This window comes from Stigmatopora nigra, chromosome 20 (assembly GCF_051989575.1).
Source record: "Stigmatopora nigra isolate UIUO_SnigA chromosome 20, RoL_Snig_1.1, whole genome shotgun sequence".
NCBI lineage: Eukaryota > Metazoa > Chordata > Actinopteri > Syngnathiformes > Syngnathidae > Stigmatopora > Stigmatopora nigra.
The window spans coordinates 1,766,638-1,782,094 of NC_135527.1; the positions used below are offsets into that span (position 1 = coordinate 1,766,638).

Here is a 15,457-nt window from a genome sequence, read left to right on the forward strand (position 1 = left end):
AGGATGACTGAGGGAGGGTAAGTATAAAGACTGAGAGGTAAGTGATCCATCTTATTCTTGTTGGCATCGGTGAGGCAACTTGTAGTCGCCGGAAAATGGCGCTCAAGGCGGAGAGCTAACAAGTATGAATATGTCATAAATAAATGTCATAAATGTGTCTGGCCTGGGAAGACGAACTTGTGGAGAAGCACTATACAATTTCGTCATACGCTGCTGAGGGTATGATGACTACTAGGCTTTTTGTCAAGTCAATGATGACGACAATGCCTATGTCTGATTTTCATTTTCATTTCATTTTTTGCAATGGTCTTGTATTGTTAACTCTAAGTACTTAAGTACACAGAATGAAGAACACAATAGTATTCATTCTATTTATTTCTATTCCTAAGTAGTCATTTACAATATATTTTCAAAAGGTCGTGGCTTATGTTTCTTATCAGCAATCATTGGCATGTTGAAAAAAGATAGGCAAATTTGTGTGTCAATTAGGAAACTCAACATTCACATTTGTAATCAATTGTGTCATGTCATTTGCATACCTGTCAACCTCTGCCGTTGACTGCCCTTATAAATGATTATGATTCCCCGTACAAACCCCCCAAAAACCGTAGAAACACCGTACGACGCATGTTTACTTGCGGTAACTCGTTTCTTACTATGTGGCTCCTCTATGCTTGCTTCCACGATATTTACTCTATGTATATCTGCGCATGCGCATGTCATCCTTTATCGATATTGCCGTACGCACCGCTAAAAAAATACATATGATTGAGGATAATTTTTGCTGGGAAACCGTGACAATAGTAACGATCGATGACAGTAGCGTCGTTGGCTACCAGCCTACGAGACTATCTGCATTTTAGCCAAAACGGTCTTATTGAGATCGGTTTTCATAAATATTGGCGATATTTAAAAAAAAAAATCCCCATACAAAAGTCGGTGTACGGCGTACATGATTTTAAATGGTAAAAAAAAAAAAATACATATAAAACGTACAAGTTGACAGGTATGCATCATGTGTTAACTAAATATCTCCAGGGATGTGTTACGGTCGCGCCGTGTAAGCGTGGCGCGACCAAACCATTCGCGTGAACGTAGGAAGAAACGGGAAGGGCTGATCCCATGGTGGTAGGTTTTAATAACTCAAACAAAGTTTACAAAACAACCAAGGCTTGAATATCCCAAAAGTAACATAACCGAAGCATGTAGAATTACACCTAATAAGCCGTATGTGGAGTCACAGCGTGGCGCGCAGGTTACGTCATGGACATGCGCAGTCGATCAGACAGTTACTACCACTTCCGTCGCAATTAAACACACACATCAGGACGTAATCAAGGATTGGCCTCAGCTGCTATGAGATGACGTCAAGCCAGGAGGGGCAAACGAGCCGCTCCTGACAGAATGTACTTGGTCATGCTGTCACACCGATGTCTTAAAAGGGGTATTTAATAATAACTAACGTTGTTTTAATATTTATACTTGAGACAATCGGTTAGTATTCACAACAAAACTATGATATGAGATACTCTGTTAAGTTAAGAACTAAGTATTCTAATAAGAGTGTGTCAAGCATGTCACATGGCTGACTACCTGGTCTATCTAAAGATGGACTTGGATTGGATTGGATAACTTTATTCATCCTGTATTCGGGAAATGTTTTTGTTGCAGTAGGAAGAGGGTGAGGATGCAGAAATAGGAAAGGCATTTTACACAAATAGGTAGTTAATAGTAAGTCAATATATAAATACATGAAAAAATATATAAATAAGTAACCGTGCACTTATATAGTATAGAGCAGGGGTGTCAAACTCCCTTTTGTCTGCGGGCCGAATACAGCTTAATTTGAGATCAAGCGGGCCGGACCAGTAAACTCGTTGCAAAATTACATAGAACTAACAATATGCCCACTTTTTTCCTTTGTATTAGTCACTAATACTGATAATTAGTGCAAAAAATGAGTAAATTATCAAAATGTGTATTAACAGTATTATGAACAATACATTATGAACAAGAAAATAACATAAGAACATAAATAAAGTATGTGCAATTTTAACAACACTTTTACACAGTTAAACATATATTTAAGTGTGTTGTACATAAAACTGATCACAGAAATAGTAACAATGTTCCAAAAAAATTAAGTACCAGCCTTGTGGAACTTAAAAACACTGTTTTTCAACATCTGGAAAGCAATTTGAACAAATGAATAATGCTTTCATGTTGTCTGTGTTGTACCCGTGATTTTCCACGGGGTAGCAGTATTTCGCCTTTAAAAGACGGGTGAAATAATCAGACAGGTCCTTTGTTGTATTTCAAACCAACTTTAGTTATATCAAAGCAATTCACACAAAACATAATATACAATAACACTCAAATATATACATAGTAACATATTAACAACCCGTTATAATCCAAAGCAATGTACTTGCTGCATAAACGATTATAACTTATGAGTATTGTAACTTGTTACCTTTTGTTCCGGCCGTCATATACTGCATACTTATTATGCTATCCTTATAACGGCGGCCGAAAGTAGCCTGCTGTAAACAATGCACCCGAGACTCGCACATTCACGCACACACATAAAAAAAATAAACAACCAGCGGTCGAAGGTAGCTCGCTTTAAACAATACCCGAGACTCGCACATTTACTCGCACACATAAAAAAGTAAACAAGCATCACTAAGCATTACGTTCTTTCTCACATGCTACTATTGCCTCTTGCACATCTCACACTCGTTATTCAAAACAAAGCAACATACCTTTAAAAGACAGGTGAAATAATCAGACAGGTCCTTTGTTGTATTTCAAACCAACTTAGAGAAATGTCTGAATAGCCCGTTATTATACTATACCAAGGTCTATGACCATTGGTTAATCACTGCGTGACTTGTGCGTGCCCATTACGTCATCGCCGTGTGTTTAACACATGCTAAGCGGCATGAGTCCCTTTTTAACTTAACACCTGCACTCATGTATAACATCAACTACTTCACCCTGTCACACTCTCCCCCACAAAAACAAATGTCGTCCCGACATTAATATGCTCCCAAACATTTCCACTTTGGTGAGCCGATGCTCATAAAAGTCCAGGCGGCACGGGCCACAGTTCAAATACAATCCACAACTCGTACGGTCCACATTTTACTGGATGGCACAGTAATCACAGTCCATAACAGTCCATAACAGTCCATAACCGCATTATGCACGTCGTCCTTGTAGGTTCAAGCTTGTTGGAGTCCAAACAAAAAAGGTGGCTGCAGGTAATATGGATGCAGGTGTACTAACCAAGGGGCCACTCCTGGTGCAGGGTAAACAGTTAGCCGCTCCTGCGGTGACTGTGTACTATAACAGGAGGGGATTCCAAGATGGTCATAGGTCGTACGTCGTGGTGGGTGTCTCTCCCTTCTCGGCCGTTCGTCAGTCAGCGCCTCAGGTTCCGTCACGGCGGTTGGCGGGGAAGTCTCTGATAACTGCTCATCACTAGGACTTTCAAGAGGAGGGTTTGCTCCCTCACCAGGCAGGTCCTCCAGCTGATGGTCCTCTTCTACTTGTACTGGTCCGGAAGCAGGGCCCCTCACTTCGTGTGTCTGGTCCACTGGCAGTGGCCTGTGCTCCGGCTCCATCTCTTGGGTACCTCTCTCATTTAGCTGGCGTAGCTCATAGTGGAAGTCATCTTCGTCATCGCTTTCTTTGTCTGACTCCTGATGAGATGCCGGCTGCTGTTTCTTTCTCGGCGTCCTCGTGCCGATTTTCCCTTCTTCTGGTGTTATCTCAACGGGCAAATGGTCACAAGACATTAGTAGATTTCTGTGCAGAACTCTGGAACGATCTTTACCTCTTTCTGGCCTAACTTCATAAATTGGTTGGTCAGATCCCATTTGCTTCACCACTGTGTGAACTGTATCTTCCCAGAAGTCACGGAGTTTCCCAGGTCCTCCTCTTGGTGTCATGTTTTTCATCAGGACGTGTTCTCCTGGTTGTAGCACAGAACTCTTCACTTTAGCGTCATAGTGCTTTTTATCTTTTTCTGCCGCTTTCCGTGCGTTCTCGGTGGCAATGGTGTACGCCTCCTCCATCCCTCGTCTCAATTTCTCCACATAGTCCTGCTGTCCATCTGCATCAGACCTGTTGCACAGTCCAAAGAGCATGTCCACTGGAAGCCTCGGCGACCTCCCGAACAGTAGATAAAATGGTGAATAACCTGTCACATCACAACGGGTACAGTTGTAAACATGCACAAGTTTATTCAAAGGCTCCTTCCAATTCGATTTCTGTATCTCCGTCGGTTCTGGTTCAGTTTCATTTGTCCTGTTGCCAGCGGATTCAAGATTTGAAGAGGAGCACATTTCTTTTGCGTTCAGAGGTTTAGCTTGTACGTTTCTTGATGTCCGAATGTCTGGTTTTGGTTTGACCTTTGGGAATCTACTCGTCTTTGTCTGTTGAGTAGGAATTGATTCACTAGATTTTTGACATTCAAGGGGAGACTTGTCAGTATCTCTACCATATTGGGTCAAAGCTCTTGTTGATTCTATCTTTAACCTCTCATTCGCCTGTTCTTGTTCCCTTTCTTTCAAGAATGTAACTTTTTCCAGCTTCAGTAATTCAAGCTCCTCTTTCAGTACTTCCTCCCTCTGGCGAGATGCCATATTCTCTCTTTCTGTTGCTTGCTTGGTCTGAAAAAGTTTCTCCTTCTCCGCAACAAGCATGTCTACCTGTTTCTCCAGAGCCTTTTGCTCTTCTTGTAGTATTCTAATCTCATCAGTTTTCTGCTGCTCGGCTTGTTCAAACTGAAGTTCAAGATGGTCAATCTTTTTCTGAAAGGCTTCTCTCTGTTGCGATATGTCCTCTTCCAGTCTTTTGATGATGTGATCTTTAGATTGAACGATTTCATCAGTATGCAAGTTTTCTAGCGCCAAGAGTTTTTTCTGTTGGGCTATTTCCTCTTCATAAGATAAAAGTTTCAATTCTTTTGCCTCCACATCTGTTGCTGCCTTTGCTAAACAGCCAACTGTTTTGTCAAGCTGGTTCTTCAATTTTATAATTTCGTACCGCTGATTTTCTCTCTCAGCTTTGTAAATTTCTATAGCTTCATTTCTCGCAGAGAGCTGCTCCAACAAATCTCTTCTTTGCTTATCGCTCTCTCCAATATGCCTAGCTTGTTCTTGTTTCATGGCTTCAAGGTCCCTCTTGAGAATTTTTTCGCGCTCAAGAGAGGCCAAGTGTTCACTATTTATTGCCTGCTTTGCCCCAAAAAGTCTCTGCCACCCCAGTCTTCTGTCTTCATACAACATCCTTATCCCCTCTTTTAATTTTAACAACTCAGACATAGCTTGGTCCTCGTCTTTGAGTTCGTTCCTTTCCAGGTGGTTAGCGATGTGACACAACAATTTGAATTTTGATATGCGTTTCGGACTCCCTATGTTAAGGAAATCACATATTTCTAACAGGTCATTAACTGTTAGCTTGTGCAACATTCCTTCTACTTCCAGGCGTAACTGCTCCCGTTCCATTTCCATTTTCTCAACACAGTAGGAGTTTGGTTTATGATGCAAAACTGTGAGCACTGAACTGGCACGTTTTTACCGTCTCTCTGATGATCTCTACTGGCCTCAGATGACGAGTACTCTGCCAACTTCACGTCCCTTTTCACCACAACGCCTCTCCTCACTGTCTTGTTCCTGGATGTGGTTGGTTCTGCTGGCTCAGCATTCAGTAGTCAGGTTGTGAATACTGGTCATCTAAGCAGCAATCCCAGCGATGCCTCCAAAAATGTTGTACCCGTGATTTTCCACGGGGTAGCAGTATTTCGCCTTTAAAAGACGGGTGAAATAATCATTGTTGTATTTCAAACCAACTTTAGTTATATCAAAGCAATTCACACAAAACATAATATACAATAACACTCAAATATATACATAGTAACATATTAACAACCCGTTATAATCCAAAGCAATGTACTTGCTGCATAAACGATTATAACTTATGAGTATTGTAACTTGTTACCTTTTGTTCCGGCCGTCATATACTGCATACTTATTATGCTATCCTTATAACGGCGGCCGAAAGTAGCCTGCTGTAAACAATGCACCCGAGACTCGCACATTCACGCACACACATAAAAAAAATAAACAACCAGCGGTCGAAGGTAGCTCGCTTTAAACAATACCCGAGACTCGCACATTTACTCGCACACATGAAAAAGTAAATAACCAGCGGCCGAAGGTAGCTTGCTGTAAACAATACCCGAGACTCGCACATTTACGCGCACACATAAAAAAGTAAACAAGCATCACTAAGCATTAAGTTCTTTCTCACATGCTACTATTGCCTCTTGCACATCTCACACTCAATCGTTATTCAAAACAAAGCAACATACCTTTAAAAGACGGGTGAAATAATCAGACAGGTCCTTTGTTGTATTTCAAACCAACTTAAAGAAATGTCTGAATAGCCCGTTATTATACTATACCAAGGTCTATGACCATTGGTTAATCACTGCGTGACTTGCGCGTGCCCATTACGTCATCGCCGTGTGTTTAACGCATGCTAAGCGGCATGAGTCCCTTTTTAAATTAACACCTGCACTCATGTATAACATCAACTACTGGGAGACAAAGTTGGAAACCTTCACGTGGTGTCTCCTGAGAGGCCGCTCGCCGCGGCCTGCGAATTCCAACAAATACCACTCAGAGCTGCCAACAAGGAACGTGGCACCCTACGTTTTTCATCCAGCCGGAGATATTTGACTGCCCCTCACCTCCGACTACCCCCCGGATGAACTAATCCGCGTTCCAGTGGCAGCTCTAGCGCTGTCTGAGGGTAATCCTCAGGCGCTCGTAGTGACTCAACAACAACAACAACATCAACTACTTCACCCTGTCACATCTGCACAGACTAAAACACTGCGCCCCTAGCGGATAATACAAGAACTGCAATTTTTAAAGAAAAATCATATTTTTTTTATACAATGCAGCTTTCTTCCCCAGGCCGTACCAAACCACCAGACGGGCCAGATCCGGCCCGCGGACCGTATGTTTGACACCACCGGTATAGAGTATAGTGGATCTTTGCATCTCGGTATATCATTAGTTTGTTAGTTCTATTAGTTGTGTGTTACCTCTGATTTTGTACACAAGTTCTTATTGCAGGCGAATTGTAAATATGTATGATAGTATACTTGTAGTTCGTAAAGTAGTATACTTATAGTATTGTAGTCTTTCTCCCAACCTAATCTGTTTTAGCACAAAGTTGTGTGTGTGCATCATAGGAATTAATATATCATTCACTTGGAACAATTTCACAAAATCTACGTGAAATATGAATTGTATTATTATATCTAATCTTGCACCCTTTTGCACTCTGATGTATTAAAAGTTACTAGAACTAGAACAGGGGTGGCCAACCAGTCAGAGACCAAGAGCCACATTTTTTACTGTTACCGCAAAGAGCCACATTTTTTACTGTGTTACCGCAAAGAGCCACATTTTTTACTGTGTTACCGCAAAGAGCCACATTTTTTTACTGTGTTACCGCAAAGAGCCACATACCTTTGCTCAGCCAGATTTATTGTAAATGTCACACACCAGCATAGTAATGACATAAATTGACTCCTACAGTACTAACAGCACAGGCCAGTCATTATCAACAATGAACATTGTGTGCACTGTCTCACACAGACAAACTCTCAGTTCAACCAAGTCCACAAACAAAAATATAATAATTTACAATAGCGTTTTTCTTTTACTATGCATGTTACTTAGTGGGACTTCTGTCATAAAATCAGACCCTATTTTTGCGCAACATTCGCTCCTTGTGAGCTGTCATTTATTATGAATGGCTTTTAACTAGCGCGCCCACCACGTGGGTGTACACCTCGCTCTCCTATTGGCTGCTCCCGGCTGAGCACTCTCGACTTGGTCTGCCTCGCAGGGGGTGTGGCTTTTTCAGCCGACGCTCGATCTTTGGGATACTTTTTGTGTGCGCGACGCCGTTCATTGTCGCTTCTGGTTCACGGGAGCTCTCCCACTCTGTTAAAAACGTTTACTACTCAAATGACCTTGCTCCTACTGGGAAACTTTGAGGTATTTTCATCCCAAGCACATGCGCATTGGACGAAAATACCGTATTGAACTCAAGCGAAGCGCACACGCAAATAAAAATAAAACACAAATACAAACTTTGATATGGACGTAAGAGCCGCATGAAACCGGGCAAAGAGCCGCATGCGGCTCGGGAGCCGCGGGTTGGCCACCCCTGAACTAGAATATGATTTAATTTACACCTATTGGTTAAAATGTGCACTACACCTTTTGTACTCCAACTCCATTTGTATTAACGCCTCCCATTTTATGACTTGTCTTATTGCTATTGAAAACACAGTTGAAGCAGCTTTTCGGCGGGAAATAGCTTTGAGGAGCCTGGAGAGTAGTCACACTCTCCGGCATCTGAATTGTTGCATCCCTCGCCTCTGCAGACGCGGCCTTAAATTTCATTCTATCTGCCTCAGTGTGTGCTCCTGTGTTCGAGTTTATTGAAGTGTTGGCCAGTAGCCCCAACAAACTAATAAAGAAGTTAATTACTATTTAATTTTTACTTTAATTAAATTACTTCACGCCCCACCCCCTTCGTCTTTCGTCTGTCATGTCTTATCTCTCATCTGTGGCGCCTGACGTCTCTCATCTTTCATCTTGGATTTTTTATCTTGTATCTTTCTATAGAAGTTAGTTGGTTGGTAGGGCGAGCGGACTTCGGGCAGTAGCTTCGCGGTCATTGTGGCCGGAACCTAAACCCCTTTAGTTCCTGCCCATCTTTGATCTGACCATCGCCTGTGCCTCCCTACTGGGATTCCACTGTCCGGCCTTCTAGGAGACCTCTGTCCTGTCCAGGTTTATCAGGCCTGTACAGGTCAGTAGGTTCAACTGGGTTTTCCTGGTCCTGCCTTCCAGGATTCCGCCATCTCCGACCCTCGGGGGTTGCGCCATGTCCTGCCTACTGGGTGTCCAGTCCAGGTCGATCAGGCCTGGACAATTCACAATTTATTTATTTTCCACCCAAGTTGAAGCGCAGCTGGAGATGAACCAAGGACGACTCAAGGTAAAGTCCTGGAGCACTACCATTGTACCAAGCAGACAGCTGCTGATGGAATATGCTCGGAACTTCTATTTATCCTTTACTTTCTGCCGATTACACGCACATTTTCTAAAAGTCAGAGACGTCCACAGGATTTGAACAGCCTCCATTTTAGACCACATGAAATACATAACATTTTGAAACCAATTAAAAAACAATCATAGACACAGTCAACAATCCACTTGAAATAACCACATTAAAAAATGTCTACTGTAAACCACCAATCCTGAATTAGACATATTCATCCTATGACTATTTCTTTCCAAACTACCATATAAATTATAATTTTGACTGACATTACACATATAACTAACTCCAGGCTACTTTAATTAAAACTCTGTCCTATACAGTCTTTAATACTCCCCCAAACATTTTTCATTGACCTAACATAAAATACTAACTTTGGCCAAATGCAAAGATGCACAGCTATTATATTTTAAGCCATTGAATACAATATACTATTATTTTCCTAAAAAGAGCCTGCGTGTACTGTCAATATTGATATACGTAGCGGCAAAAAAAAAAAGAGACGACGCTTAAAGCGCATGCGCAGCACAAATCGTTTATGATAGGATCAAAATAATTCCACTTTTTTTTTTAGAATTATCAATAATTACGTAAAAGACCACCCAACAGGCCCACGACACTTTGCTAACGTGTTTTTTATACTAAACACTTTGGCCAAACGATACATTTTCTGTATCAGTCACATGGTTCTTTCTCAAAGCAATACACAACAATACGGGCTTGCTTTCTTGAGCTATCGGCACAGTGCTGACGCTCGTTCCATCACAATTTATCAGCCAAACCTGCTTTTGCTTAGCCCAGCTAGTAGCTTTCAAAGAAACAGCTCGTCGAATAGCTTGTTCATACTTTAGCTTAATTTAGCTAGCAGCTGTCAAAGGAACAAGTCGTCGATGAGCTTCTTTATGATTTAGCTTAGCTAGCAGCTATCAAGAAAGTGTCGACGAATAACTCTTAGGTTTCCTGACCGTTTTAGTTCAGCATAGCTGTCAGCTATCAAATAAACGAGTCCTCGCAGTGCTTCTTTATGCCTTAGCTTAGCTTCGCTTAGTCGACGAAGAACTCGTAGGTTTCCTGGTTATTTTAGCTCAGCATAGCTAGCAGCTATCAAAGCCGCCGCCGTCACCAGAATTCACATGTGGAAATGTCGGCAAGAACACAACGGCCAAAGCTCCAGGAGAGACTTTTTGAGGTCAAACTGGAGCATTCAACTCGCGAGCAATCGACAGTTTGCAACATAACGCACGAGAAAGTTGTTCTTCGTAGACTAGAAGGTGGGTTCACTTTTTATTTCCATATATTCCCTTAAAGGTATTCTATTGACATGACACTATTGTAGCGTACGTACATTTTCAAGAATTCGCGCTAGCACCACTCGAAGAAAAACGCAATAAATTATATTTCTATTTAAATGTAACCACTCTAGTATAGAAGGGATGAGTCTCAACGCATGTTAATACTTAACAGCGACAGAAAACAGGAGCTTTCCTTTTATTGTATCCTTATCACAAACAATGTATGATGACGTAAAGCGCGAGTGCCCCCCAGAGGCGTTCAAAAGTCATTCTTGCTCCTCGCCCTCCATTTTTGACTACATCACTGGTGTCAAAGTGGCGGCGCGAGGGCCAAATCTGGCCCGCTACATCATTTTTGTGCGGCCCGAGTAAGTCAATCATGAGTGCCAACTCTCTGTTTTAGGATCAAATTCAAATGAAGATTATATATGTTTAATATATTTCCTGATTTCCCCCTTTTTAAAATCAATAATTGCAATCTTTTTATCATTTTTTCTTTTGGTGTTTTAGGTCATAAGGCATTTTGTAAAATCTAAAAATAAATGTCTTTCACTTTAATATTGAATATGTTGTACCCGTGATTTTCCACGGGGTGGTAGTATTTCGCCTTTAAAAGACGGGTGAAATAATCAGACAGGTCCTTTGTTGTATTTCAAACCAACTTGAGTTATATCAAAGCAATTCACACAAAACATAATATACAATAACACTCAAATATATACATAGTAACATATTAACAACCCGTTATAATCCAAAGCAATGTACTTGCTGCATAAACGATTATAACTTATGAGTATTGTAACTTGTTACCTTTTGTTCCGGCCGTCATATACTGCATACTTATTATGCTATCCTTATAACGTCGGCCGAAAGTAGCCTGCTGTAACCAATGCACCCGAGACTCGCACATTCACGCACACACATAAAAAAAGTAAACAACCAGCGGTCGAAGGTAGCTCGCTTTAAACAATACCCGAGACTCGCACATTTACGCGCACACATAAAAAAAGTAAACAAGCATCACTAAGCATTACGTTCTTTCTCACATGCTACTTATTGCCTCTTGCACATCTCACACTCAATCGATATTCAAAACAAAGCAACATACCTTTAAAAGACGGGTGAAATAATCAGACAGGTCCTTTGTTGTATTTCAAACCAACTTAGAGAAATGTCTGAATAGCCCGTTATTATACTATACCAAGGTCTATGACCATTGGTTAATCACTGCGTGACTTGCGCGTGCCCATTACGTCATCGCCCCGTGTTTAACGCATGCTAGCGGCATGAGTCCCTTTTTAACTTAACACCTGCACTCATGTATAACATCAACTACTTCACCCTGTCACAAATATAATAAAAAAAACAGCCGAGTGCCAGAAAATTGTCTCGATATGCACCATCTAAGCAGTCGAGGTTTGCTGCTGAGCCTACGTTGGGCTTCTCCCACTGTTTTTATTCCCAACATTCATTCATTCATTTTCTGATTTGCTAAATCTTGTATAGGGGTGCTGGAGCCTATCCCAGCTGCCTTCGGCCCAAAGGCGTGGAACACCCTGAATCAGTGGCCAGCCAATCACAGAGCACGAGGAGAAACACAACCATTCACGCTCACACTCATACCTAGGGGCAATTTAAAGTGTCCAATCAGACTATACCCCTATTTCAATCTCATTAATCCCCCAAATAATCACAGACCTGCTACTGAATAAAAGATCATGCTCTTAATGCCTCCCTTTTGGCGAAATCATTTTAACTAAATTAAAATCTAAAACATAAAAGAGAATGTTTACAATGAAAAGGCTCCAAAAAAGATTAGACTCATTTTAAGGAGCTACATCACCAGTGAAGAAACTTTTGTGACCAATAGTGCTATACTTTGAAAAATGCACCTATAAAGTTTTCAACTCATGTTGCTGTTGACGAGAATACTACAGTAGCAAGTCATTGTGCAGTCATTGCGACGAAATGAATATATGCCCTCTTCCGTTTGGTTTCATTTCTGTGAACAAGAAATGCAGTCATTTTATAATTGGAAAGTGGTTAATCCTTTATCTTTGTGTCTTGGCAGGTTTCAGAAATGCTCTTGTTGCGGATGGGCAGGAGTCTGTTGATCTTGAAGAGGAAGTTGAGCTCCCCCAAATCAAAGAGGAGGATCTAGAGTTCCCTCAACAACAAATGGAAGACGGGCAACATCCAATTAAAATGGAGGACGATCATTTCACCTGGTCACTTGGTGAGTTCATGAAGAGGGAAGATGTTCTGGGTGTGGCCAGCGGAGTGAAGGAGCCTGCAAACACCACAACACGGCCCCTAATTAAAGTGGAGGAGCCAGAGTTCCCTCAACAACAAATGGGAGACGAGCAACTTCCAATCAAAAAGGAGGAAGATTATATCACCTGGTTACCTGGTGAGTCTGTAAAGTGGCGTGATATTGGCGTGGCCAGCATAGGGGTGGAGCCTGCAAATGCCTCAGCATGGCCCCAAATTAAAGAGGAGGAGGCAGAGTTCTCTGAACAGTGCAAAAGAAAGCGACCTCCAAACAAAAATGAGGGTTGTGTCAAATGGTTAACTGGTGAGCCTTTCAAGAGTGAAGATGATCTGGGTGTGGCCAACAGAGGGACGGAGCTTCTGAGCAGCAGCTCAACAGAAGGATGGCGAGAAGAAAATGTAATTGCTCCTTTATCAGATGGCAACGACTTGCTTTTTGTCAATGATGTTGAAGATGTTAAGAAAAATCTCAGTGGCGATAAACTCTGCAAATGCGCTCAGTGTGGAAAAACTTTTAGGAAAAGGTCCAATTTGAAAAGAAATATAACAAGCCACATGGGTGAAAAACCCTTTTCGTGCTCAGTTTGCAGAAAAAGATTCGTCCCCAAAGTCAAATTACAACATTGCACTGGTGATAAATCATTTTCCTGTTCATTTTGCGGTAAAGAATTTTCTCAAAAGAAAGCACTACAAAGCCATACGAGAAGGCACACTGGGGAAAAAAGTTTTTCGTGTTCAATTTGTAGTAAAGCCTTTTATCAAAATAAACACTTAAAAACCCACACAAGAACCCACACTGGTGAAAAACCCTTTTCCTGTTCAGTTTGCGGCAAAGCTTTTTCTCAAAATCAACACTTAAAAAGACACATAATAACCCACACTGGTGAAAAACCATTTTCGTGTTCAGTTTGTGGTCAGACATTTACACACAAGGAAAGCTTAAAAACCCACATAAGAACCCACACTGGTGAAAAACCATTTTCCTGCTCAGTTTGCGTTAAAGCCTTTTCTCATGAGCACGATTTACAAAGACACACAAGAACCCACACAGGTGACAAACCATTTTCGTGTTCAGTTTGTGGTCGAAGATTCACACAGATGGCACACTTAAATAGTCATGCAAGAACCCACACAGGTGAAAAACCATTTTCCTGCTCAGATTGTGGACAAATATTCACACAGAAGGGAAACTTAAATCGTCACGCAAGAACCCACACTGGAGAAAAAACATTTTTGTGTGCAGTTTGCGGTAAAGCCTTTTCTCATGCTCATGATTTACAAAGGCACACAAGAACCCACACTGGTGAAAAACCATTTTTGTGTTCAGTTTGTGGTCAAGCATTCGCTTACAAGGAAAGCTTAAAACAACATTTATTAACCCACACTGGAGAACAATGTTTTCCTCATCAGATTCTGTAATATAGTTCCACACTATTAAAATAAAATGTCTTCACTTAACGACATCCTTAAGAAATTTGAAACATTGCTTCTTGAATTTGGTAACAAATCAAATAAGATTATTGCATGTTATGAAAACATACTACATGGATTATATATATCATTTATGTATTGAATCTAGGATGTGTCATTTTTTTAGTAAAAATATGGTATGAATTTTCAGTCAAAAAAATAATATGTACAATGTCTTTATACTTTTGTCGTGTTATAAGAGGAATCATGTTTTAAACTGATTTACTGCAATATATAGCGTGTCATTTTTTGGGTTGTTCCAATAAAGCTCTCTATTGGGGGAAAAATACTTTTTGGTTATTTTTTTTAAGTCAACAAAATGTTTTGTTTTAACTGTTGAAAGAATGGACAAACAAAGTAAGTAGGACTAAAACACAGACTTGGGTTAACGAGACATTGAAAACAGGCAGGTGACACGCACAGGTGAAGGTAATGGACAATCACAAGAATGAGAAAAAAACAAGAATAAATCTTTACAAACCAACACAAACCTAAAAAAGGATTTTACCAGGTTTATATCCAGGTAAGTAATTCCATTAAACAAGAACAGACCCTTCGTATTTTGCATAAATGAACATGCTTAGGTATGTAAATATATTCATTGTTATCAAGGTAGTTTATGATAAAACCAATGAGATGCAATTTTGTGATATATTCAAAATACTACACTGCTGCCAGAATGAACTTGGATTATGATGCAGACACACTCAAAAATAAATTGAATTTAACCTCACACTAAACTTAATTATAATTTTGTTTTACATTTTTATACCTTTCTTCTCCCGGCCGGGTTGGCTCTGTTTGCCCCGCCTCCACCGTGAGTTTCAGATGCAACCTATTGATGGTAGTTTGCTTTTGTATTCCCTTCAAAATATTCCGAAAATGATGCATAACGCACAACAACTTGCCAAGCATTAGTATATAACTTGTATTAGCGATCGCCTCACCATCGGCAATGACCACCGGGGGAAAAAAACACTGAAAAAATGCAACGCTCCGCCCAGTGCTCGTAGAGACATTCGAGCGAGTTGCGACCAGAAAGACCGTTCCCTTAATGCTCTCATGAGCAGTCTCTCATGTCCGCCACATGCTCGTATATCAAAATTTGTCTTGTATCTCAAGATAAATATCTGCCCGAAATTTTACCCGTATCTCGAATTTCTCATATGCCGGGCCACTCGTATGTCGAGGTACCACTGTGTACAGGTGTATGTATATTGAAGGGGTCATGACATAGAATGTTCAGTTCAAGGAAGTAACGT

General features: G+C 40.9%; 2 protein-coding genes across 3 annotated transcripts; one reads left to right on the plus strand and one right to left on the minus strand.

Moving 5' to 3' along the window:
* Positions 1–2,163: 2,163 nt before the first annotated feature.
* Positions 2,164–10,666, minus strand: LOC144213428 (uncharacterized). 2 transcript variants are annotated; one of them, XM_077741876.1, is made up of 2 exons: positions 10,128–10,666; positions 2,164–5,816 (listed from the first exon to the last, which is right to left on the minus strand). In XM_077741876.1, the coding sequence occupies exon 2, from the start codon at positions 5,520–5,522 to the stop codon at positions 3,228–3,230; it is 2,295 nt and encodes a 764-aa protein (XP_077598002.1). In that variant the 5' UTR covers positions 5,523–5,816; positions 10,128–10,666; the 3' UTR covers positions 2,164–3,227. The 2 variants fall into 2 exon arrangements, with proteins under 2 accessions (XP_077598002.1, XP_077598001.1); XM_077741875.1 differs by having other exon boundaries at positions 6,383–10,666.
* Positions 9,744–14,484, plus strand: LOC144213450 (uncharacterized). The gene is made up of 2 exons (XM_077741922.1): positions 9,744–10,433; positions 12,526–14,484. Exons 1-2 carry the CDS (start codon positions 10,304–10,306, stop codon positions 14,142–14,144), a joined length of 1,749 nt encoding a protein of 582 aa, XP_077598048.1. The 5' UTR covers positions 9,744–10,303; the 3' UTR covers positions 14,145–14,484.
* Positions 14,485–15,457: the final 973 nt, after the last annotated feature.